This window comes from Anopheles nili, chromosome 2 (assembly GCF_943737925.1).
Source record: "Anopheles nili chromosome 2, idAnoNiliSN_F5_01, whole genome shotgun sequence".
In the NCBI taxonomy this organism is placed as follows: Eukaryota; Metazoa; Arthropoda; class Insecta; order Diptera; family Culicidae; genus Anopheles; species Anopheles nili.
In genome coordinates this window covers 36,553,901-36,579,610 of record NC_071291.1, presented here as the reverse complement: position 1 = coordinate 36,579,610, position 25,710 = coordinate 36,553,901, and the positions used below count along the sequence as shown (strand labels likewise).

The window sequence follows — 25,710 nt, the reverse complement described above, 5'->3', positions numbered from 1 at the left end:
AACCAAACCCCACGCCACAATGGTAAGATAAATCACTTACCACGTGCCCTTGAATGATCGACATCGACGAACCCCGGCCGCATGTCCTTGGGTCGGCATGGCGTAAAGGGCGAACAGGCGTAAAATGGCACGGTCGTCCCTCGAGAAAGACTGAAGGACAACAGGGTGTCGGCTTTCTTCCAGTGGTTGAAATCGTGGAACGGAGGACGGACCACAACAACGTGAATGGATTTCTCGCCGGTTCAAGGCGATGCGGGCCAGCTCCAAATAAGTCATCATCCGTGCCACATCCGGAGACAATCGTTTTGCGCGGTTCTCGCTCCAAATCCAGCCAGATCGGAACCGGAAAAGGGAACTCGCCTCAAGAGAGGACACAGCGCGGAAAGGCGAAGGATATATTAAATTCATTATTCCCAACTCAGGCTTCGTGTCGGGATGATGCATAACCGGGAGAGCTTACCGCGGATGATACAGAGGTGCGCACAAATCACGCCCGGATGTGGCCGGGCAAGCTCATTTCTCATCACTCCTTCTCGGTTGCCTCTCCGTGCTAGCAGCTCGAATTATAATTCCAGCATTTTTCACAAGACAAATCCTCGCCACCTAAAAGCCGGAAACGGTTCGCCCTGAAGGCGGACGACCGAACCGGCACCGGGCACATTGGTCGGTGGATGATGATTCCCATAGTCCTGTGGGTAAAAACAAAACCACTTGCGCTAGTAGCTCACCTAGCTCACCAACCGTTATGCATCTTTATCGACATCCTGCGGAAGGAACTCCTGCGCCGGAAGCAATTGACATCCTCGGTACCGGTACCCGTCATGGACTTCGTTTCAGTTCAGTTTGTCAACCGAGGCGTAATTGTGTGAAGGCAATTAAATCTTCGCTTCACGTACACTTAGTCTTTCGCAGAACCGACGCAGCCGTCGGCAGGACGTGGAGCGAAACGCTAATTAGCAGATTTGGAGGAAATGTACATGCTTGAGAAATTGCAACTAATTTCCTGCTACAAATTGGGGGGCGCGTGTGCTCGCGTGTGTTAACGCTACCGTTCGTTAAGATAGAAGCATCAAATTATGCTTCTATGGTACACGTGTTCTTGGTGCCTTTCCAATGACTAGAGATCAGACCAGAACCGAACCAGATAAAACCACAATCGACGAATGTGTCTTTCAGAAATGGATCGGCCACTTGAAACTGGCACACCGGAAGGTAGAAGGCACGTCAAACCGTTAAACTATAGCTCAGTAGCAACGAAAACTAAGTGACTGGCTGTTTTACAAACTCCATTATTGATTGCACTTTTCATTTGGTCCAATATCGGATCCTTTTCGTACAACATTCAGAAACCACGACGCCCGCCTCGCCGGTGCAGCCAATCTTTTGCTCTCGTGGAAAACTTCACACCCACGTGCCGGGATTCCGTTGAAACCGGCCAACCGGCGGTTCGAGAGAAAAGCTCGGAATAAATTCCACCACCGAGCGCAAATAACTTTCTTATTATATCACGGATAAACCTCTCGTTGCCTCGCACAGCACCATGCACCAGCCGTGTTGCGCGAACCGGAAGTGGCCGTTGGTATCGTCGAATGCCAAGAGTTTGTGTGGATTTGTTCGAGACCAAAATAACAAACTCCATCGCCGGGCTGGATGGAGCAGCAAAACGAGAAGCCCGTTTGGGGGGAGGATTTCGAAGCAATTGCGAGAAACGCGATTCTCCTGAGGAATTGGGACTCTAAATACCTCTGTAAGACCTTAAGTAGCTGCATGTACGCGGATAGGTTTATAAAACACCGTCACATGGTAGAGCATTGAGCCATGATATTGACATTAAATAACTCACAGCGCTTCTAGAGAGGATCAACTCCGATAGATCGATTTATGGATAAAACTAATCACTCCACAACCTATGAAGATCATGTTTTTTTCTGGGACAGCCATAAGTTATCATAAATTCAATCAAAGCGCTCATCAAACACTGAGTGAATGGTAGCAGCATAACCCCCACGGTTCAACTTCAGTGAGCAACCCCTCCATCGTACTACACGGAATGGTATATGGTATTTGAAAGTGAATCAAGCAAATTTATACACATTCACGTTCATGCAAAAAATACGAAACAAGCGAACGTTAACTGAACTGTAATTTAATGCATAAAGCCGTAATTAATATCGATTCCGTCTACCAGCTCGACTGAAGTACGATTCAATGAGCTTAAACCTTTAAATCCCGCTTGATTAATTGCGAAACGAGTACAACACATTGTGTTCTGTTCTCTCATGCCTAGCAAAACCCGGTTTGATGTTCGAAGCTTTTTTTTCAATCTCTTCCGACATCAGTTAGGCTAGGCATCAGTGTCCTTTTTTTTCAAATCCACTGCTTTGTGTATATAAAACTCTAACAAAATTGTAATTCATCGAGCAATCTGCTACCTCCCACGGCAAGAAGCCATCGAGAGGCATAACTTAAACAACTTTGTGCGCAAAGAATCCGCCGAGCAGATCCTCCCGTCTCTTTTTGCACTGCCCAACCCCACACGAACCAGCGAACCGCGAGGTTTGTGTTTCTTTTTTTTTGTTAAGTAGACTCATCCTTCTTGCTCCAAGTAGCAAGCCACAGCGTGTACATGGCATCGATCAGCCTCTGCTAAACACCACCACCTCTGCCAAGGTGTTCCGAGGCTGTTACCTACCATTAATTAAATTCCTTTTTGCGAAAGAACGGCGGTTCCTTCCTTCTTTCCAACCGACTTTTCCGGGTGTCTTCATTTCCCCCCGTGCTGTTGGAAGCAGAACTAACAAAAAAACCCCTTTCCGCCATTGCACACACTCACAACACCGAGCGGAGTCCAATCCGTAGACCACTGGTTGAGTTAATGAATTAACAATATTTTTGATACGGCTAGCATTAGCCGTGTCGCCGGCTTACCAGAAAAAGCCCCAGGGCTTCCCCAGTGAAGACAAGAAAAGGTGCAGAACCGTCTGGTGTGCTACCGTATTCCTGCGTCAAACCGTCAGACCCCATCTCACCAGACTCACACAATCTTTCTCACTCTGTCAAGCTGCTCAAACAACCGACCGGAAATCGTTGGAGCGGAACGGAACCACAGCACACTTTAAACGGTTCCCCACGGGCACTGCTGTGTGCAAGCAGCGTTAATGCATTAGCCAAGTGCATCCCGTTTCCGTTCTTCAGTGCATGCAACACACAGTGCGAAGGGGCCTTTTCTTATTGCAATTGCATTTCCTCCGCCATTCATTTCGTTTGCATTCTCAGTCGCCTCCAGTGTGGATGCAATCACACGCGCAACGACGGAACCAGATTGCAGCTGGAATCTCACACAAACCGGAAGTGACGGAAGCACACCGGAAGTGGAGCAAAAATGGTGGCGACCGGCGACTGGTGAGTGGGTGGTTTAAAAAGTGCTAAAAGTGTGGCGTAAAAAGCAACCAACCCGAACAAAGCGAAAGTGCGCAAATAAAACTGGCAACTGGCTGGTCGGCGATTTGGACGGCCGGTGTTAATGAAGCAGGCGGCATTAGTGTGAAGTGTTGCTGGTGCAAAGTGTTGCGAGAGAAGAAAAAAAATGACGCTCTTGGGTGACAAAACCACCCTCCTCCTGTTGATTGGGTGCGTGCTGATCCTGGGAAGCGGTGTGGTGGGAAAATTCATAACGACACACGACGCGAAAGCCTCCCAATGCTGCCAGGAGTCGTACGGTGTCGATGGCAAGGAGCAGCGGTGCATCCGCACGGACGGTAATTACTCGACGGAAATACCTCTCAACTGCACCCACAGGTACATGATCTTCCGCGAGGTCGAACAGGAGATATACGTCGACGAAGCTGGCATGTTGGTTGACGGTTATTTCCGGATCCAACCGAACGAGTAAGTACTTCCGCGACGCTCGAACCCTCGGGGGAAATTCCGACGAGGGGAGGGGCGGAAAAAAGGACGCAAGGACTCGCAGTACACTCAGCTCTCGGTTTCACTTCGGTTTTCTCCACAGGTTCTGCCTTGGCCAGACGACGGAGGATGACCGATTGCAATCGGTGTTTGTGGTGTGCTTCAACATGGAACACATGGAAACGTTTTCCACCATGTTCGTCAGCAAGGGCATCATGATGCTGGTCTCCGTCTTCTTCCTGCTCGTCACGCTCTACATCTACTACATCATTCCGGACCTGCGGGAAACGCAGGACAAAGTGACCTCGGCCGCGGTCGCCTGCCTGGCGGTGTTCATGTTCCTGCTCAGCATTATTCAGCTGTGGATGTCCCTGTCGCAAACGCTCTTCTGCAAGGTCATCGGTAAGAGTTTGGGGGAAAGAAAAACCCCACGCCAGCCAACTGCGCGAAAGAGGCGCCAATTTCGGAACGGAAACCAATTCCGCGCCCGAACGACGCGTCTCGAGGGGTGGATTAATTTCTGGGAAAGTTTTTCACACGCTCCATCAACCAATGCGCCCCTTCGATGCGGTTAATTGAAAGCTCCATCATGCATGCGCCAGAAGTGCACTGCAGTGGTGCCTCCGGAGGCATAACGCCGTTTTCGAATGCACTCCTGCATTTCACTCTCTCTCTTTCTCTCTCTCTTATTTTTCCACGGATCCGCTGATCGGTCGATTTGCTTTTCCACCACCGATTCGAATCGATCGTCAGCGTGCACTGTTGGTGGGTTCGTAGGAATGCAATCATTCTCGGTAATTTGATCCGCAATCGATTGAACGGAAGCTGCTGGACGCAACGGACGAATGAGTCCGCGCTAGGGGGATTTGCTGTCAAATTGCATGATGACGGCTCGACAGCTGGTCGGTAGTGGCGCGGACCAGATCGGGTTGATTTGCAATTCGATTTCCGTTCCGAATCGACCGTCTCGACTGGTCGTTGATTGCTGGACAAGTGAATTAGGACGACTTTTAAATACACAGTGCAGGGGTTGCCTTCCAACGCAGTGAAGCTCTTGACGAAGGAAAAATCAAGGGTGTTTTAAAAGTGCAAAAGTGCACGAAAATGTACAAAACACGACGGTCACGATGGTTTTGTTCAACTTGCCACAGAAATCGATCACAAGCAAACGTTACAGTGAAATGAACAATACTGTCAATCAGCATGTGATGAACTACTCATTATAATCGTTCCTATTTGTTGGTATCTGTTGGTGTCTCTGGCATGCCACATCTTTCGTTGCTTTCATAGGAAAAACTGTAATTGCTCCACGAGCCGTATCGTGTAATTATCCCGCGATAACCCTGCACCGAACCATCACCTTGTTCCAGGCCGGATTCGGCGGAAATGGCAAAAACGAAAACCAGTGATTAAATTATCCTTCGCGCTGAGCGTGGTTTGTTATGCAAACAACAAAAATGCCATTACACAGATCTCACCGCCACGACAAACGACTCATCCTGGCCAAATGCCAGACACCTTCTTGCACGTCCATCGAACGAAATCGAGAATTTCGCATTCCAACACGAACCACGACGAATGGAGGCGCCTTGTTGCGCGCCTAGGTTGTGGTGGGTAAATTAATTAACTCCACCCTTTCACCGATGTACCCCGCCGTTCGAGCTGGGAGTCGATGGGAAAATTTAACCACCTTCAACCACCAACATGAACATATGCCCTCTGTTCTTCCGATCGATCCAATTGTCCCCAACGAAAGGCTGGATGAAGGAGCTTCACCGGCAAACGCGTATCGATCCCACACCACACGGAAGGTTAAGATACCGGTCGATCGCATTCATTGTGCGTACGGAATCGACGAAAAGGTCGACGGAAGTTGGTAAAATTAGATTGGAGCAGGGAACGAACGAAAAAAGAACACAAAAACACCCGCACAAAATACGAATCGGTGCCACGTCGTGGAGGTGACGAAAGGGCCAATGCGTAGAATATAATTAGCATGCTAATGAGAATGAGAACGTGATGGACGTCGCGACCAGCGGGCATAGAAAATCAAAAGCGAAAAAGAAAAGAAAAAAGGTCACCATCAACTGGTCGCCATCAACTGGTCGGCAGAGAGATGGATGAAAAGGTGACAAAAACCCGCCGATTCTTGGAAACCGGCCGGATAAGAAAATTTCACTTTCGCCGTACACGCTGGAAAATGCCGGAAAAGTGCGACTACATTCGAAGTGTCGTGTTGAGATTAAAAAACTTTCCCCACGGACCCAGCCTGATGCGGTGCTGATAAAATTTGATTGCCCTTGGCAGTCGCACTACCCTGTGTCGCGTTCGAGCTTATCGTTATCCCCGGTTGAACCGGCTGGCCTGGCCAAGGATGCAAGGACCTAGTGTCGTGCTGACGCATTTTGCTCAGATCGTTCAAGAACGCGACCGGCGCGAGATGGCGATGGGAGATTTGATGGATTTAAGGACACCGGCCGCGTAAGGCGGATGTCGGCATTAGGCCTCCGCAAATCCAATAATTCCGTCCTCCAGCTCCGGGACGCTTAGCTAACCACCCGGAGACGGAATCGCGGCTTTCAAGGGAAGAAAAAAGGAGCATCGCAAGAATGTTTCCTGCGAACTCGGAGCCGAACTACGAAAATGCTTCCTCCAAAGGCAACAGCAAAATCAAAAAAAAAATACCGAAATAGCGAAAGACACAGCAGCAAAAGCCACATTTCGGTCACCGAAACGCCGGTCACGGTCGCGGTGGTCTTTCCCTATTTGTTCTCAGTCATGTCCTTCTCCCCAACCACCGGCTACTAGCTAAACCGCACGTTCACAGGACCGTGAAAACAGATCTAAGGATAATGAGGCCACAACGCTAATTTTCATCTCTAGCCGGCTTGTGTCCAAGGTTTTCCTGGGGAGCATTCCATGGGGCTTCCCACAACGATTTCCCTGACCCGCTGGCAATTCTGCCGGTTCGCGCGTTGCCAGTGGGACACATTTTGCGTTAGACGATGCCATTCTAACGGTTCGTTCCGTAAATTCCGCTTCTTTGCAGGCTTCCTGATGTACTTCTTCCTCATCAGCTACTTCGCATGGTTGAACATGGTCATGGCTAACGTATGGAAATTGACGGTGTAAGTACCGTAGGAACCCACGAGCGCGCGACTGGAGCTTTTCATCGATTAATCGGTTTTTGCCATTCAACGCGCTTCCCTTTCTCATGCAGCGCCCGTCGGTGGAAGATCAAGGAACGGTCCTGGTACGTCCTGAACCATATCTACGCAGGCACGGTCGCCGTCACTCTGACGACGATGGTCTACATCTACAACACCCGGTATCCGACGCTCGGGGAAGATTCCTGCTGGTTCCGAAGTGAGTTTCCATCCACCGGCATTCCCTCCCACCGTCTAATGGAATTGCTTCCGGGGAGAGGAGGGTTTGCTGCCAAAGCGTCACGTCACTTCAAACCACCCACAACCTTTGCTTTTCCCGCAATTTTCACGCAGCCGAACGAGAGCAGTCATACTTCGTCTACCTGCCGCTGAGCGTAATGCTGAGCATCAACATTTTCCTGTTCGGCTGGACGAGCTTCCATCTGCACGCGAGCGGAGATGACATCAGCCCCGACCGGCAGAAGTCGCTCCGGTACAAGTGCATGCTGTACCTGAAGCTGTTCCTGCTGTCCGGGCTCATCTGGGTGTTCGAGATCCTGTCGTTCCACATGAACAAGGACCTGGTGCCGCAGTCCTGGTTCTGGATCGTGGTCGATGCCATCAACTGCCTGCACGGGGTGCTCATCTTCTTCGTGCTGATCGTCTGGCGGCAGCGTATTAAGCGCGAGCTGGCCAACCGTCGGTTGTTCTGCATGAGGACTCCGGCTCACTGGGCCGAGCTGAAGGACGACGAGCAGGAGCACCTGCACGACGAAGGTAAGAGGCGGGTGTTTTGGGGACCCCGGGTGGGTGAAACCGGAGATGACGGTGGTCCCATCATCACGATTTTTCTTTATCGTTTCCATCACGCAGGTCGCGATACGGGAAAGTACGACCTTATCATCAAGTAAACAGCCACACCCGGTGGCATCGCGCAAACCGCTGACTTCATCTCGGTTCTCAGATATCGTGTGACCTCGTTTGCACGTTGGGTCACACCCGGACAGTAACACACCCTCTCCGCGACAGAGAACGGGAGAAAGATAGTCCCTTCAGGGAGGGCGATCAGCCCGTCCGCGCCTCCATCAAACTACCTTTGCTACGAGCGGTTTCGCAACGAGAGTCCTTCGAGGAGCGTGAAAAGGGACACTTTATATCGTGGTTCCGTTTGGGGTCGAATGGGCCCCCGCGTTACGCACAATTTGTTACGGATAGGTTACATTAGCGTTAGGAGTAATATCGAAGTCGAAAGAATTTATACTATACACACATAATGGCGATACGGTGGTTATGGCAATTGCGACAGAAGTTACCCACTCTTATCTACTTTGCTACTGCTGCCTTGGGACGCGCGTCGCACTGTGTGCGGTGGCAGACCAAGTCTGTTGATGAATTTACACGCGGCCAAAAGTTTGAAACAATAAAATTTGAAAACCCACTTACGCGCGCCAATACCGCCATTTCCATGCCGATATTATCCTTTCATATCACAGACCAGAAGAACCCGCTCGACGCCATTATTTAGCAAACAAACACTCGACGCAAAAGCGTGGCCGTGTGTTGGCATCAATATTATTGCTTCCGGCACCATTGCACAACAATGCCGCAGGAAAACAGGGTAGCTAACAAGCGGCAACGGCATAGCCGTGTCGAAAATTTCCCGAAAAGTCAGGCAAATTTTCAGCCCGCAGTAACATCACACATGTTCACATCGCAGCGAACGGGATTGGATTACACAATCGTGGCAAATGGGGGAGTTTGGTGTTGGTTTCCCGGTTGCCCGACGTGCCCGAACGTTTGCTCTGTCAGCTAATCCTGATTTAGGCGCTGCGCAATAATGCTATTTCAATTACACGTAAACGGCATTCCAGCGTTTGTATCTCTCTTCCGCAGGACACGAGCGCGATGGTTCTCGCATTCACCTTCTAGCTTGAATTGAACGGAAACAATGCCCATGGTGCTTTGAATGATATTATTGCATTGCATTCTGCATTCCACGGCACCAGCAGGCGACAATAACCGTACAGCGCGTATTACATTACATTCTTTCATCGTCTGGATAATCTCAAATTTGTTTTTTCAACTGTAAGTACCGGCAATATCTATCCAGCACACCAGTGGTAAGTAATGCAGAAATATTGATAAAATTGAGTAGTAGGAGAAGTTTTCTGAATTTAATCACGAATTTTGTTTACTAAACTGTTTCAAATAATATACGAATTACGTGCACATGCTTCCCTGAGCTGAGACTCCACATAATAGTGGAAATAATACTCAATATTGAGTGTCTGAAACATGGCAGGTGGCTGAAACTAATTAATCAATTCGTCCCATTGTACAATGCAATTATGCATACGAGCAATACGATATCCTTCACAATGCATTGCAATAAGAACCAGCGTGAAACGCAAACATTGTTGAATAATGATAATGAGCAAATCAAGTGCATTTCAAACGGTTTGTGATTTTAATTTCATCAACCAACAATCGAGCTTTGACAAACCAACAAATGCAATTAACTTCACAAACAGCTTATAAAAAAAAAGCTATTCAAGCAGTTCAATCAAGCATGAAGGTTATTGTAAAATAAACATCATACTTCCGCTCACTTGATAGAGATCGATTATCGATATTAAAACGCTAGTATTCTACTATGATACATATTCACACACGTTTGATTCAGTTCAATGTAATACGTAAACTATACATTAATGCTGTGCTGAAACCAACGCCACCATATGCATGCTAGTCCAGAAACATTATTAATGTAAACCGTATGTTGATTGAACATAAGCGGTGATAGAAAAACAGCCCCATTTTATAGCAAAGGCATCACCGATAATTGCACTGGTGGGGAAAATACCTGAATTGGAGATTATCGAAGCGCACCCCGTGTTTTGCGGTGCCTTTAGCGTGTTAAAGCACAATCGTAAAGCGACAGCTTGGGGATAATGTACTTTAAATCCTGTATAATCCACTTAAGTAAAAGTACCGACATTGGAAGCCGATGACGGGTGTTAAAAATACAACAAACCCCGGTGGATTACGCATACTTCAAGTGTTCTGTCGCCGTTGTACCATGCCCAACCACCTACTTTAAGAACACTGATAAAACAATACAAAACAACGCATTGCTTGGCTTGGCTTTTGCAGTAAATTTGGTTTCTGATAAAACCGGTCGTAAAAAGTATATTCAACGCCTCTGATTGTAATGATTAGCTCGGCTGTGTAACGGCTGTGTCTATCGAGTGTTTCACGCCTTTACTCATTTGAAAAAGAACTTTGCCCGCTGAATGTCACAGCGCGGAGAACAAAAGTCATCTAGAAACGTCACGCGAAACGTCAGTGCGTACGCGTTCGGTTTTTGTACGCCGTCGCTAACCGCTGAGCGCCGTTCGCAACGCCATGCAAACGTCAGTTTCGAGAAAACAAGCGCAGCGATCGGATGGTAATAATTGGTGAGGCGTATGCTCGGTCGCGAGTTCAACAAAATTTTGTTCGTGTGTGTTGACGCCTAAATCGTGCTGCTTGCCGGTGAGAAAGAACGGCCATTTCTCTAGCATTTATATTATAGTCATATCCGAGACCATATAACCGACGCAGCATTTTTCGCGCAGTCAACGAACAGTGAACAAACGCACGTCACAGGCAGTGAGCCAAGACCGTTTCATTCTCCACCGGTGGGTTGGTGTTGGGACGGATTCCGTGCTTGGTGGTACTAAAACGGTCGTATATTCTACTTTTCGGCTACGAAAAAAAATATATTTTCCACAAAAAAAGCAACCCAAATAAAGCTAAAACAAAAACGCCAAAAACTATAACACGGCACACACCAGGAGCGGTTAGCGAAGACATAACGACGTGGACGACGGCTTCCCCCCGGGTATGGTGTTCGTGTGCCGGAAAGAGAGCGATCGCGTCTAGCTTGGCCACCCAGGCGAAGGTGCGCGCAACAGCGATGCTTAAAGTGGGTTTCGAGGCACCGGTTTTTCCTCGCTTTTTCACAGTGCTGTGGTTTTGTGTGGCATCTGGTTTTTTGGAAAGGAAACGCATAATGAAGGCGCACGCCACGGTGCCTGCCTGCGTGCGCCTGTGGGTCAGGTGTATACGGTGGAGGGGGGATAGCGCTGGGTGTGATGTGAGAGCTTAAGGGAATCAAAAAATATGCTCCAGTGCGCCGGTTTGTGTGAAGAGAAAAATCAATTATGCTAAAAAAATCTGTAAACGACACAGTAGTGCTTCAAACAATGGCAACAGCACAGCAAAAAAATCCTCAAATCCGACGATGATGGGTGACATATCCGGTGTGGAAGGGTTATAAAATGGCACAAAAATATCCATGGCAAGAAAACCCCAAGTGTAGGTGTGCCTCACCACATCTAGTGACTGCGGTAGAGTGAAGCACGAGACAGGAAGTCGGCAGGTTATTCGTGTTTGCTCTTCGATGGAATTGCACGGTCCAGTGCAAAAACACATACACGTAACGAGTTACATCCCAGGCTGAGTGCGTGATTCAATCTCGCCAACCAACGCACATGTTGCAGCTGTTTCTTATTTTTTTCGTTATTTGTGAATCCAATCCCCACCGCACACCTGCCAGTGTTCCAGGTGCAGATGACGCATTAATGTTTAATACCGAACCGGTTCCGCTTGTGTTTACCAGCGTGAGTCATGACGTCATGCCCATTTGCTGAACGTAGCCGGCCACCCGCGCGAACGATTCATCGCTCACGAGCGGATCCAAAACAAAACGTCAGTAACGATTTAGTGACTGGCGACAATCACGACAAGTCGTCGCAATATCATCGCCGGCAATCGATCTCGTTATTGGTTCCACAGCAACAATCAATTTGTGCCCACGACCCTTGTCTAGCGCGTTTGTCCAAGGATTTTCCCATAATAATACCTACAATAATGCATAATAGCTATTCTATTGTTATAATACACGCGACTCCATGCACACAAGTCGCCACAGCAGGCCATGGAAAGTATAAACGCACCGTAACATAAAACCGGTGACGTTTATTACACGGAAAATCCTTTCAATGTGTTTACATAAACCCTAGGATGGATCTCTGATAGGAGGATACGATGATGCACGAAATACCTTATGTGCATCGGGTCCAAAATCGGAAGCAAAATGGAAATTCTCCTTTTTGTATATACGCCTTTCAACACTGACCGAACACGGGTGTGAGGAAAACCAGAAGCCATCCTCGCATGCTCCATTCCTCGATCGGTAGGATGTCATGGTGACGCTGAAGAACGTTGCGCTTCCGGTTACGGGTTCCGAGCGACATTTTTTTTCTTGGCAATAGATATGGTAGGGGGACCAAAAACGATGTAAAAAGATATTGTTGGCGAGAGATGCATTTTCGAGCTATTTCTTGTGGAAAAATCTGTTCGTGGGCCTCTCACAAGTGTACAACATTTATGAACTTCCTCTTTCATTCCTCTGTTTATTGTCATCGTACGTAGGACACGGGATTTTATGCCAGACTGAGTACATTTTTGTGGTTCTACGAAGCCCTAAAATGGCTTCTTTTAAGAACTACCAATACAGCTGACGCCCTTGAGGCAATCGAAAAAGCTGGCAACGATGGTAAATTTATTGAAGATATTCTACCTTGTCGCCAATTCTGTATGAAAAGCTATTCCACGTTTAGTAAAAATTTCAAAAGAAAAATGAGTTGTTTCTTAAAGATATTATTAAAAACGAACTTTTACATTTGCAAAAAATGTATAAACAATTCATATTGATTGATCCTATATTCAGTTATATATATATATATATATATATATATATATATATATATATATATATATATATATATATATATATATATATATATAAATATATTTCTTCTTGTGAAGTGTATGTTCATAATGTAGAAGGAATTCACATGATTCCAATGGAAAATATCATGTTATGTATGAGTCATAATAGAGCAAATGATCTTAGGCTAGAGAGAATTCATAATTAAATCTATTATCGAACTGATGCCTCCTACAATGACTCATGTTTTTACAACAAACTGCTCGTTACTAGCCGAATGAGACAAACTGACTAATAACTTTGCATTCATCTCACTCCGGCTGTTTATACCGGCCTGTGAGATGGCACTGTTGATGGGCTCTTTCATAAAAAGTCAATTGCAAGTTTAGTACCAAGCACTATCGTCTACTTTTTGGCTTTTGAATTGCAGATTACCCCTTCGAGCTCATGAGATACTCCTGACTTTACGATAAAAGGCAAAACGCGAATGCTTTTCGAATGGAAGAAGCAAACAACGAAAAAGTTTTTAAATGATCGCACGCAAACAGCGCTACCGCCGTGCGTTAGATGAAAATGGAAATAGAACCCTCGTTATTTGCACACCCCATATCTCGACGACAGCAAAAAAAAAGGCACCCCGACCAACTTTTCCAGCTGCGGTTGGCAGGTTCCTTTTGCTCAAAAACCAGAAAGAGTACGCTGACAAAGGACAGAAGGCAAAAGCAAAAGCGAAGTAATTTCGGGTGCTGCCGTGTTCGCCCTGCGGCTTTGATAAATACACAAATATACCGCACATATGCGCTTCCGCATCTACCGGGTTTGGGTAACCGCCCTCTCTTTCGCATGCAAAAAAGCAGACCGTAAACCAATTTTCTCTTATTTGCGCTATATATGTTACACTTTTTGGTGCTCCTTCCCGTCTGCTAACCCGTTTTGAGAACATATACTCTGACAGTAAGAGGAAGGCTACTAAATGCGACTATAATCCCCCGTTTTTTTACAAAATTTTTATAATTTATACTTTCTGGCGGATGGTTTTTTCTTGTTATGTTTTTCGCGCTATTGTATATATGTTTTGCATACCTTGTATGTATGTTATAATGCTGATTTATGATACAGGTAGAAAGGACTTTTACAAAATATATTCGAAATATATCATAACTTGAAGAAAATATACATTCAAAAACACACCGTCGATGACTAAAATAAGCGCCAAAACAAAACCTGACGTAAAGTCTGTGCACGCGGACATTTCACCTGCTGGCTGGTTCGCCGAATAACCCCACCGACGGGAATGGGAATGTAATATAATCTGGCGAGCGTTATCAAGTGCGTGACATAACTTCAAGTAATAATGGCACGGCACCCAGACGGAACACAGCGCTCTACTTTCACCTGGAAACAGGATCAGAACCGGAGGGTGATCGGTAGCAAACAACGAGGGCAAAACCAACGTAAATATCGCCCTCCCACAGTCACGTGCAGTCGTCCCGTGATTCAACCGGGGGGATGCAAATAAAAACGCAAACAAACACCACCAACCACCGCCACACACCTTTTCTACCTCTTGCAGGACCGGAAAAGGAGAAAAAAAGAGAATGAAAAAAAGCGCCATATCCGCGGTGATGCGGCGTGACCTAACAACAAATGGTACTGATGAAAAGGTGCTGCTGAGCAGCCGCAGGATGGAATGAAAAACCAGCACCACCGAGAGTCAGTCGGTGTGTTTGGTCGCCGTAAAGCAAAATAAATTGTGCCGATGCTAGCTATTACGGAGCGCGTTGCCAGCACATGGTAATGAAGCAGCTCTGGTCCCTCAGTTCCCAACTATTCGGTACAAAGACACACGCGCAAATGCAAGCGTACCACCGACCGGAGGCTTTTCCTGCTTCCAGCGCATGAGATTGTTATTTTTCCGCCCGTTATTACATTAAATCTTCAGCCTGTCTAGGCACCCAACGGTGGAACAGCTTCTTTAAGTACGTTAGAATGGTTGCTAGAGTATGGCGAAAAAAAAGGTTGCTCTCCCAAAAGCGGCAGTCCCCCATCAATCGACCCCGGATGGTGGGTGGGTGGAAGAGAAGGAATGGCACAAAGCTCGCACACGCGACACCATTTTTATTTTGCTAGGGATAAAATATGTGAGAGGTCTCCCTTCCGGAAGCGCGCTGCTGGAGAACGTGGAAAAGAAAAGCAGAGCACAATCTAATTTCCACCTTTCGTTATGGTTCGTCTTTTATTTTTTTTACATCAAAAAAGAGCGCACATTCCGTGGGTGGAGTCACGATTTGGCGTCCAAAAGGACGTAAAATATCCCATGTCGAGGACGAGAGGCTTTACCAGCGCTGCCGGTTCTGAAAGGAAACGGTTTCCTGTTTTTCGTTGGGGAAACAAAAAAATTTCATGGCGCACTTTCGCGAAACGAGGCCAATCGGGGTGCGGCTGGAGCCAGTCCCTTTTGCATGCGTGAGATCACGTGGCCACGCAACGCGCCCAAATCCGGGTAAAAAAAGCTGTGAGTCGTACCGATCGGTTGCAACCGCGAATTTTCACGTAGCAGAAAAGCGCGACACCAATGAAGATCGTCGGTGGAAAAGCGACAAAGACGCCCTCTGCTTGTTTGATGTAGCGAAATTTTTCACAAAATGCAAAATCAATACTAACCCTCCCCGTGTGCGTTCGTTCCGATAACCGGAGTCTATCTAAATATCATGACATGAGAACGAAAGCGATCGCTCTCCTCGACCTCGGCGCGTGCTTGGGCCCAAATGATAAGCGCATTTTCCAAATCATCAACCCAATGAAGGGAGGCAAAGACGAAAAAAAAAGACGTCCGCAAACAAAATGTTCGTTAGCTGTGCCGCTTTTGTGGGCCACCCTAGGGCCACAGGACCGTGTGGTGATGGAAAACTTCATAGATGACGGCTCCATACAATACCCATTCCGTGGCTGCTTTTGCATGCAAATGGCTCTATATGTGGCTTTATTCAGGCCGTTGCTTTTTATGAGTGCACCTCGCGCGCACCAGCAGATCCGCACAATGTTTGCATTTGTTACAGAGGCTTTGGGGGAGAGAAGTACGTCTGCATTGGAAAGAGTAGTGTACCCATTCGACCCACGACACTCCCGGAGACTTCTGAAGATGGACTTACTTCTAGTGTTGGCGAACAAAGTTATGCCCACGAAAGGCAAGCGCTATTTTTGGGGTGACCCACATGGAGGTCGAATGTCGGTGGAAAGTATTCTTCCTTCCGGTCACCATTACCAATTATGTCCACTAGAGCAGCTGCCTCTTGACGACAGCGCACATAATCACGGCACGCAGCAGCACGAAGGACCCCCACGTATGGGGAGAACAAACCGGCGACAATTAATCTTCATCAGGCTCGAAAAAATAGAAAGGACACACGTGCTAGTGCCCGGAATTCTAAGCATAACACGCTCGGCATTTTTGCGTAGGTCGTGCGTAAAAGCTTCTAGGCGTGCTGGAAAGGTTTGCCCTAAGTAAAGAGAGAGAGAGAGAGAGAGAGAGAGAGAGAAAAAAAAACAGCCACCTAAAACGTTCACCATTTATAAAAGACCAGGAAGATTATTGCTCTTCCCACTGCCGACTAGGATGTCCCGCGATGCGGTGTGTGTGTTTTATGCGTGTCTCGTTCCGAGATGTGCAGCAAGTAACAAAAAAAAAGCAAAACGATAAAAATCACTTAGAATTTATGATACCGGCAGCTTCTCCATGCTCCAGGCAGCTTGAGAATCAATACACCGACCTAGATGCGTTCTACTTTCCGGAGTCCGGAGGAGGCGTATCAATATGAGCAATGCAGAGAGATGAATATTAATGTTTCAACATTTATGGGAAACCTCATTTGCATTTTCCTCCTGTCAGATCAAACAAGTCTCCCCCGAGGGCTGCGCGTTGCTCTGTTTAACACTTGAAATAAACCGCTGGCCAAAAACCAACACAATTTTCATGCGAAATTTTTGGGCTACCAATTTCGAGCAGACAAGACTTGAGCGGTTGTCCTTTTGCACGAAAGCTTCTTAATTCCCGACCCAGACTCAAGTTGCTATCGGCAAAGTATCGTTCGCATTGCCGGATAGTAAAGAACGTTCCCCCCCGAGGAGGGTACGATAAGTATTTGTGAAAAGCATCCGGCATCCCAATCGAAGCAGGTCACCGGTTACTGTTATTATTAACTGCCGGGTTTCCCGACCAGCCGACTGGTACTTGTTCGAACCTTATCAGGACAGACCCTCGATGGAAAAACCCACCATTGGCTCACCGCCACGTCCGCCTTATGCCAGAGACCCCCTTGGGAATGTCCCTTCACAAGGCGTCGTCACTGGGACACCAGGTTTCTTCTTGGTGCGTTTCTTGATCCTTCAAAAGTGTCAGGTCCTCCCCGGTCGGTTGTCGTTGATACCGTGGCTCGGTGACGACATCGGTGCGGTTCTTATCATCACGTACGCATCTCTTTCGGGTCCGCAACGAACCGTTGGAAACCCAACCCGTGTATCGTAGATACCGGTCAATCGGTGCGAAAGATAAAAGAAAAGAAATGCCAAAAGCATGCAGCCCAGAGACGAAGACGCTGCTGCAGAAGCTGTAATCGAAGGGACCACAAAATAATAAAAACGGTCGAATTAAGAATGGGGCGAATGACACCACCACCAATAGCAGGGTCTGTGGGGTGGAATTTCGATTGCCAGGCATGCACTGATTCCATGTTTGGGAAGCGGAATAAATAACGGTTCGAACTGAATATTTTCAGCCAAGCCGGTAAAGGACCAGCTTCGGAACGAAGAGTCGCGGCGGGAGCCAAACTGCTAGTAGATATCGGTTTCTGTGCGCAAAAAAAAACGAGAAAACAAACCATCCACTCTGACAAAAGAAGGATAAAGGGAACGTCATCAAATTACGTAACCGCCGCTCATCATGATGCGTCGGAGCAGCCTAAACGAGCCAGTTCCGGAGCGAGAAGCGTAAAATGAACCATATAATTAATAGTCCACGATATTCAGGAGCCGTTTCTGCGAACGCCCGAGCTGGAACATAAATAACTAATCACTGTGGCCCTCCACGTCTAGGGAGGGTTTGCCCTTTTCCTTTGAATAATCATCCTTCACATAACCACCACTGAAATAGGCGAGCAGACCAACAAATGCGTTTCTCATCAGCCTGTACCAAACTCAAGTGTGGTCGCATGCAAGACACGAATGCTCAACCGCCAAGAATCCTTCCGGATGCCGCGAACGGCCACGAATTGTGAAGGAAGGGGACCGTATTTAGATGAGCGAACACGCACACGGCCGGGCCAAGCTAACGATGACGAGCAAGTCCCACCCGGCCAGACTGGGTTCCATCTAGTCAAGATGCTTGTTTGAATTTGCCAAGTTGGTGCGTGTACGTATGATATTTGATTTTGCACTAACCAAAGTAAATCCAACCGATGTGAAGATCCTTTCAAAATGCACTACAATCAGACGCCTCTTGAGCAGAGCAGAGAGAGCGCACGTAAAAGCGTTTAATTATTGCTAATTCGTCGCAAGTTTGTTTTGTAAGCGACCATTCGTTCCCAAAACGCCACTTCAATGATCAATGACGAGCTGGTAAACGTCAACGTTTACCAAATTAAAGCACGTCCACTAGGTCCTGGAAAATGTTTTCCAATTTATCCATGCGTTTTGCACGAATGTTGGGACGAGATTCGATTGTATTCGGAACATACCGAACGGTCGATCTCTTCATCGGTCTCAAGCGCAAAAATATTGTACGAATCCCCACGTCACATCAAGCCATGCATTAAGGGTGCACGGTTTATAATGCGCCATCACCATCCGCTACTGCTCAAACGGCTTAATCGAGATCAGCACAAATCCGCCGTCTTTATTCCTATTAGCGAAATCGACGTGCAATCACGGGCATGGCTTTGTAAAGAACACAAATTCGTCCCCGAAGCCATGGACCACCGAGTAAATTCTTCAAGCCTGCTCGTTTCCCCCCAAAAAACCGCATCTTATTTTGATGGCGATGATAATGTGAATCACTTATTCCATAATGATCGCAATTTGTTTCTCCACGCCAGGCGCGAGGGTGTGGTTCAGCGAAAACGATGAGTGGCGGGTGACGACAGGAGTAAGAGACGAATAAGACGACACCACATCCTCATCACACACACACACACACATCCACCGACCACAAGAAGATGATGTGGCTGACGACACCACCGACCAAAGACGGGGACGAGATGGTTCTGGGAATAGTAGCTATAGCTGTGCGGACGAGCCCGAGGTGGCTTTTTGCTTACCCCCGGGGAAAAGCATAAATAAATGAGAAATTGCTCCGCACCGTAAAAAGCCGGTGAAAAGACAGCACCACCATATCTCACCAGCCCGTCGAGGGTGCCCTTTTTCAAGAGACAGTTACTGGTGCTGCCAGTTCCGAGGCGTTATGCAAAAGCATCCCTCACGCATCGCGAGGTTTTTGGGTTGGTTCTGTTCTGTGAAGGCATGCGTGTGAATGCTGTGGAATTTTTGCATCGGCAAAACGGAGACGACGGACTACGTGCCTTTTAATGAGTTGTCTGTTTGTCTTTGCTGCGATCCTGCGTCCCGATCGCAACGATGATCCGCACAAAATCTACCCACAGCCACATTTAGTAGCCGGCTTTCTGTACAAGAGAACTGAATGCAAAAGACGCTCCTGATGTTTGTTTTTCAGAGGCACAAGTGGAAGTGAAAATTGTGCTTCCTCGCTCTCACACAAACGGCGTGCTAATAATAAGGGTGGGCTTCACATCATTAAACTGCTTGACGTACGATTCTCGGCGCGCTGGGGGAGGAAGAAATAAATCAAGATTTCCATCGTTATGATACGTCGTCGCGGGACTCAGCTCGGTGCAAACAAATCTGAACATTGTCTCGAGTATCGTGGTGGCTTTAGTAACCGAGTAACCGAGTGGTCGTTTGTACCGAACCAGCATCTAGAACGTTTACTTAAAGAAATCGTGTTAAATCGTTATTGTTTTAACTAAGGCAAACACAAACTCTTCCATTTTTTCTTTTTTGTTCCAGCCGTGGAACGAAAGCAATGAAGACACTCAACAGCTAACACCCGACGACGTTCCGAAGAGACGACGAGTTTGGGTTTGCAATCCGCTTCAAGCATCTTCGCACCGCCTCCCCCCTGAGAAACCTCTAGAGACGTTCTGCTAAGAGAACTCTACGTTGTCAGCCGGCACCCAGAATTTCACCGTCTTTAACAAACCCCCCACCCGTTGGCGCGGGAAAATGGCACCCTCAACGGCTGACACTGTCCTTGCCATTATCGCCCTGTGTGTGGTAGGGTTGGCAAATTCGACGACGACGACGACGTCGGTGCGGATAAACAAGTGTTGCGAGAAATTCGAAGTCGTGTACGATGGAAAGTGTACGGTCGCCACCACGGTCAACGCTAGTGAGTACTTCCTTCCAAATGTTCATGGCTATGTGCCACCATCCGTCGGGCTTGTAGTACGGTTTAAGTTCGGAAAAGGGTCCTATAGCGAAAGAGAGCAGCTTGCGGTGCGGGAATGGCAAAGTAATTAGTTTTTAAAACGCCCTGCATGTTATTTCGGGCAGAGGATGGCACATTCCGAGGGACCGTTTTGTTTAATGGCACTCAATTTAGATCCGAGGGAAATCTAGCCAGTCCCCTGTCATATGCATGCCTTCTTCTATAGGGACACTGTGCCTGGAAGCCTGAACCCACATGCCCTTTCTTTTCATTTAAAAAGCCTTTATGTTTCGATCAAGTTAGTATCAAATTAAAAGTTAGCCAGTGGCAAATTCCTTCCAACGATCCTTGGTTCGTTCGGGCAGAAAGAGGGTTGGGTTTGAACTATAATAAAAGGCTGTTTTTTTCTACGTCTTTACTTGCACAACCAATTGTCTTTAGCCTTACAAGAGCACGTTGCTGTAAGAGCGTTTAATTTTAATTTAGCAGCAAAGTAATGAAAGTAAATTTCTTCTCGACGAACATTTCCTTGTTAGTGCGCTAGATGCAACCCCATAAGTCCTACGCCCACGACAACGTTATCAAAATATCATTTCACCAGAAATCATCAAAGAATGAGGATTATTTTCCGATTGTTTGCTTCTCGCTTCCAATTCGGTGCACTCGGTGTTGTGCTTCGTCTTGGGCGAAAAACGAAAAAAAAAGCTCAAAAAGCTTGTGCTCCAACGATAGCAAAAGGATAAATAGGGCACATTTCTATGATTGAGAGATATTCGCCAACACTCACCCAAGGACCAAACCTGTATTCCGAGCTCAAGCATTTCTCGTTAAATGGATGGGAATTTATTTCATTGCCAGTTCTTTTCCCCCCGCGGTATCATTATCTCGATATCATCATTATGCTATCCTAGTATCCGTGCTGAAATTCTCAAGGATGAAAGATCGGTGAAATCCAGCGGAAACGTACCGAAGGCCCTTCCAGCTTGTTGATTCATCAATCAAAATGTTCACCACTAGTGGCAAGATCTTTGAATTATGATTTTGTTGTCTACGAGAATTCAACCGAAAATCAACGATTAGCTTGCAGTATCGTTTTTCGAGATGAATTTGCGTATCGATCAAGCCGGACAAATATAAGCTCGCGAAAGCCGAAAGGTTTATAAAAGCGTATATTCATCGGATAGCAGCGGACAGCAGCATGGGTTCTTTGAATCTTCAAAAGTGATAAAGCCAATTCTTTCGGCAGCTTCCGATCCCATCCGAGATAATATTCGGAAAATATTACCTCACACCAACACCGCGAGGTAAAATCAAAATCTCATTTCACCTGGCTAACCAGCGCTTGATTGCGTCGGGGATCCATAATCGATTCCACCGGTCAGTCGTACGGTTTCTATTGAAAGGATCCCTTTCCTTGGGTTCGATGGGTATGATGGTTTCAAACGAGAAAGCGATACCTATCGACCACTTGCAGGAAAACTCGTTTCTTTTCCCATTCAGCACTTGAATGAAACATTTCATTCGCAATGGATGGTCCTTACAAAAGAGGGATAAAAAACGAGTAAAAGCGAGGACACGCGCTGATGTTGTAATGTTAGGGAAAAAACGAAAAAAAAAAATACATCTCAACATTCAATAGTGCAAGTTAAGTGCAGCAAAAGAGAGATCATGCAATGTAATACACCTGACCGGCCATGGAAAGCCCTGTCGTACGTGACAGCACAGAAAATAGAGAATCAGGACTACTCCGTATACGTGCACGAAGCTCGTTGCTATGTGCAATTCGCACAAATTGCTGGAAAAGAATTTTCAGTTTTTTTTTGCTTTTATTTTCATCCTTTCCTGTTTTCAGCCGTGTGGAAGCCAGAATTTACCGGACGAAAAGGTGAGCGAAACGTGCAAGTTGATAATTATCGTTTCATCATTGGTCTGCCGGATTGCGGAACGAAGCAAAAGTTCAACATTTACGAGTATCACGATGTAGGTATAGATGAGAACACAGTTCATGCGAACGCATCAAATACATTCAACATTTTGTTCGATTTTCCCAACATTTCCAGAGCTACGACAAATTGAATCTTTTCCCGGACGGGCAGCTGCGACATGCCATTCTGCGCCATCAGAGTTCCACTCGGGACAACGTTGGAAGCTACCTAGACGAAGACTACGTCGATGGCGGAGACAATAACGTGCCGTTGCTCAAGTACGACTACTCGCCGGGTCTATACTGCATGGACCGTGCCATCGGCAGCGGCGGGGATGGTGGAGAACTGATGGAGGGCCTGATAGCGAAGGTGTGCTCGCCTAAAGAGGACATCCATTGGACCGACAGCGACGTAATGCTGCGCAAGATCATCAACCCGATCTGCCACGGATTGGCGATCATTATTCTTCTGGTCGTGGCAATAATCTATTTTGTCCTGCCGACGTTACGCGACCTCGTCGGCAACATGGTGACGACGATCACGATGTGCCTGATCGTAAGCCAGGCGGCCGATCTCGTGCGCATCTTCACCGAATTCAGCAACCACGTGAGCTTTCTCATCGCGGATCTGTTCTTCTACGTCAGCATGCTTGGTGCGTTCTTCTGGTTGAACGCGATGGGCTACTACATCTGGAAGATGTTCCGAACACGCAACGTCTTCCTGCGCGTCAGCGATGGTCGCAAGTACTGCTGGTACTCGGGCTACGCCTGGGGCTGCACGGGAACAATGGCGGCCATCGCAGTGTTTGCGCACTTCTTCCTCGATCTTCCCGGCAGTGGTGGCAACACCAGCAGCGGAGCCAGTGAAAACCAGCACCACCTGGGGGGAGAAAGCGTTTTCGAGGGCCAAGACAACATCAGCTGGCTAGGAATTGCCGTGTTTTTCATGCCCATAGCGTTCATTATCATCGTGAACATTTTCTTCTTCGTCACGACATTACGATTCATCAACCGCATGCATACGTACGGTCGAATTCACCATAAGCTACGGTGCAGCTTCGTCATGTTTACGCTCATCTTTGCCACCATGAGTGTGGCGTGGCTCTTCCTCATCCTGTCGTGGCTGCATTACGACGGGCTGCTGTACATGCACATTATCGCAAACGCGTTGCAGGCTCCCTGCATTCTGTACATCTGCGTGCTACGCCAGAAACATGTCACATTCCTGGTAAAATCGTGCTTCCGAGACCAAGCACCACAAACCACCGAATGGGGCGACGAGATGACTTATATGAACGGAGGTGATTACTAGGACAGGCCTAGACAACAAAACATGGCCAGAGAGAGAGAGAGAGAGAGAGAGAGAGAGAGAGTTCTCATTCCGTGGCGTGATATTTGATTTCAACTTCCAAGTGCACCGAGAATCTCAAGGCAAAATTCTTCCAATATCCGATAGCTGGATAGTTAGACAGCACACGCGGAAAATAAAAAGGAATCTCAGTGAGCAAGAGTAATCGAGAGAAGAATGTATTGCATCGTTCATCGATAGTCTGAAGAAATTGTCATCTAATTAGGCTTTTATTAGGAAGGATAAAAGGACGAATATGAATTCAACCATACTTCCAGGGATACAAATCATCTTCAGTTGCATGTATAGGTTAGGTTTAGATAGTAAGTATAGTCTTGTAGGCGCAATTTTTGCGACTACTTCCTCAGTCATAAAATTTAACAAATGGCTTTTTTCGCACAACGAGTACAGAAAGGCGGTTGCAAGCCTTCGAAGCTGCGTAAGGTCTTTGACGTGAATACAATTCCTCAACTCGAAATTAGTGTGTAGATAAAGCGAAACGACAAAGTATTTGTAAAAGTACGATAATTACTTAATTTAACTACCGCAGTTGTACTTCAAAATAACCGACAGTGGCTTACCGATTCTGGATATGAGATAAACAAGTTAGGATAACCAAGCGTGCGTATCAATCAAATCTCTTTCGTATGAAAATAAAATGGTAAAAAAGACATCGTACAAGGCTATTGGCGTAATGAATACGATATACATCAATAGAACCACTAGTTTATGATATTTTTCACTGACCATTGAAGTGAAACATATCAATTACATGATTGAGCTGGTAAATTTTGATTCGACACAACGATGTTTTTCATTTATTATTGCATGCATGCAATTTGGCATACATGCATTATTCGCTGGCCAGCAATTAACGGAATGGCTCGGGCTATACCGAGAATTTATCTACAACGACCTTGTACACAACGTTATCTACTACGACCAACGGCTTGTAAAAATCAGCACAATTTGGATGCTAACGGAGCTAGACTTTGTCAACAATCAGTAACATACCCAAATACAAAAATGTCTACCAATCAATGTAATCTACTCACCTGGGCGAACAAATTTCCTTCTTCTCGACAAACAAGCGACGAAATGGAACAGCGCACAACAACGTGACAATCATCCATAACGGTGTTGAAAAAGCGTCTGGTAGGTAACAACGCTTCCAAATCGATCAGAAACTCTATGAACCTTTCACAGTAACGCACCGTTTCTTCACAGACTGGCCCCTCTATCGGAATGCTTTCGAGAATGCGTATGAATTTAATCATTAAATTCTGCAAAAAATGGCGCTCCCAACTCAGCGTGGCTTTCCTTTCCGAGTTCTCGCGTTTCTGCAGCTTTTTCCAAAACTTGCGCCACTCGGGTATTTGATTCAGCTCCTGCTCACGTCGTTTCGGTTGCAGGCAGCTCCACATGGCCAGCGATACGAGCCGCTTCGCCTGGTTGCGGCATATCTCCACTTCCATGCTGTTGAAGCAGTGGTTCAGAAACACCAGAAGTGCCGTTTGTTCCCGCATGATGGGCGACGTTATAGAGCCCTCTTCGACGCACGCTTCCAACACGCGCTGGAAAAATTCACCAAAACGCTCACTATTCTTTTCAAACACTTTCCACACTTCCACTTTTTCGCGAAATTTTTCATTCACCATCGCCACTATCGACATCAGATGAGCACGAGTTGATTTTTCACCCGAAAAGTTGGGCCACAGGTAGTTTTCCAGGTACTGGCTAAATTCCAGCATCATAATTCGTCGCAACGAATGCCGAGCGTCACATATCTCCTTACGATAAATATCCTCTATTATTCGAGGACTGAACGGCTCGTGACTAGCGGATGTGTCCGGTGCCCAAAAGCGATTGGCAAGCTAAGGAAAAGTGGATTAGGCATAGATAATATTAACGATTCATACTCATCCCGGCTATAAGTTGCATGGTTACTCACGAATGTTATTTCATCGGCGTTGATTTGAGAAATTGTAATCGCTCCTTTTAATACCGACTGCGTTTCGTCCTGTGGTGCCATGTTGCATGAAGCGAAAGCTGATCAATAGGGCGAAATATTCGTCGCAATAGCTGATATAATTCGTAAAATATGTTCTACCG

General features: G+C 46.8%; 3 protein-coding genes across 3 annotated transcripts in view; 2 read left to right on the top strand and 1 right to left on the bottom strand.

Moving 5' to 3' along the window:
* LOC128721409 (RNA helicase aquarius) overlaps nucleotides 1–25,630 on the bottom strand; it is a 39,280-nt gene extending 13,650 nt beyond the window's left edge. Inside the window, exons 1-2 of the mRNA XM_053815161.1 lie at nucleotides 25,550–25,630; nucleotides 24,654–25,472 (exon numbers count right to left, since the gene is read on the bottom strand). Of these exons, the coding sequence (XP_053671136.1) occupies nucleotides 24,654–25,472; nucleotides 25,550–25,630 (900 nt within the window). The remainder of the gene's footprint in view (nucleotides 1–24,653; nucleotides 25,473–25,549) is intronic.
* Nucleotides 3,189–8,496, top strand: LOC128721411 (G-protein coupled receptor Mth2-like). The gene is made up of 6 exons (XM_053815163.1): nucleotides 3,189–3,888; nucleotides 4,010–4,308; nucleotides 6,956–7,034; nucleotides 7,127–7,272; nucleotides 7,407–7,829; nucleotides 7,926–8,496. The coding sequence occupies exons 1-6, from the start codon at nucleotides 3,587–3,589 to the stop codon at nucleotides 7,961–7,963; spliced, it is 1,287 nt and encodes a 428-aa protein (XP_053671138.1). The 5' UTR covers nucleotides 3,189–3,586; the 3' UTR covers nucleotides 7,964–8,496.
* LOC128721410 (probable G-protein coupled receptor Mth-like 5) lies at nucleotides 20,053–23,562 on the top strand. The gene is made up of 3 exons (XM_053815162.1): nucleotides 20,053–20,287; nucleotides 22,179–22,306; nucleotides 22,387–23,562. Exons 1-3 carry the CDS (start codon nucleotides 20,122–20,124, stop codon nucleotides 23,560–23,562), a joined length of 1,470 nt encoding a protein of 489 aa, XP_053671137.1. The 5' UTR covers nucleotides 20,053–20,121.
* Nucleotides 25,631–25,710: the final 80 nt, after the last annotated feature.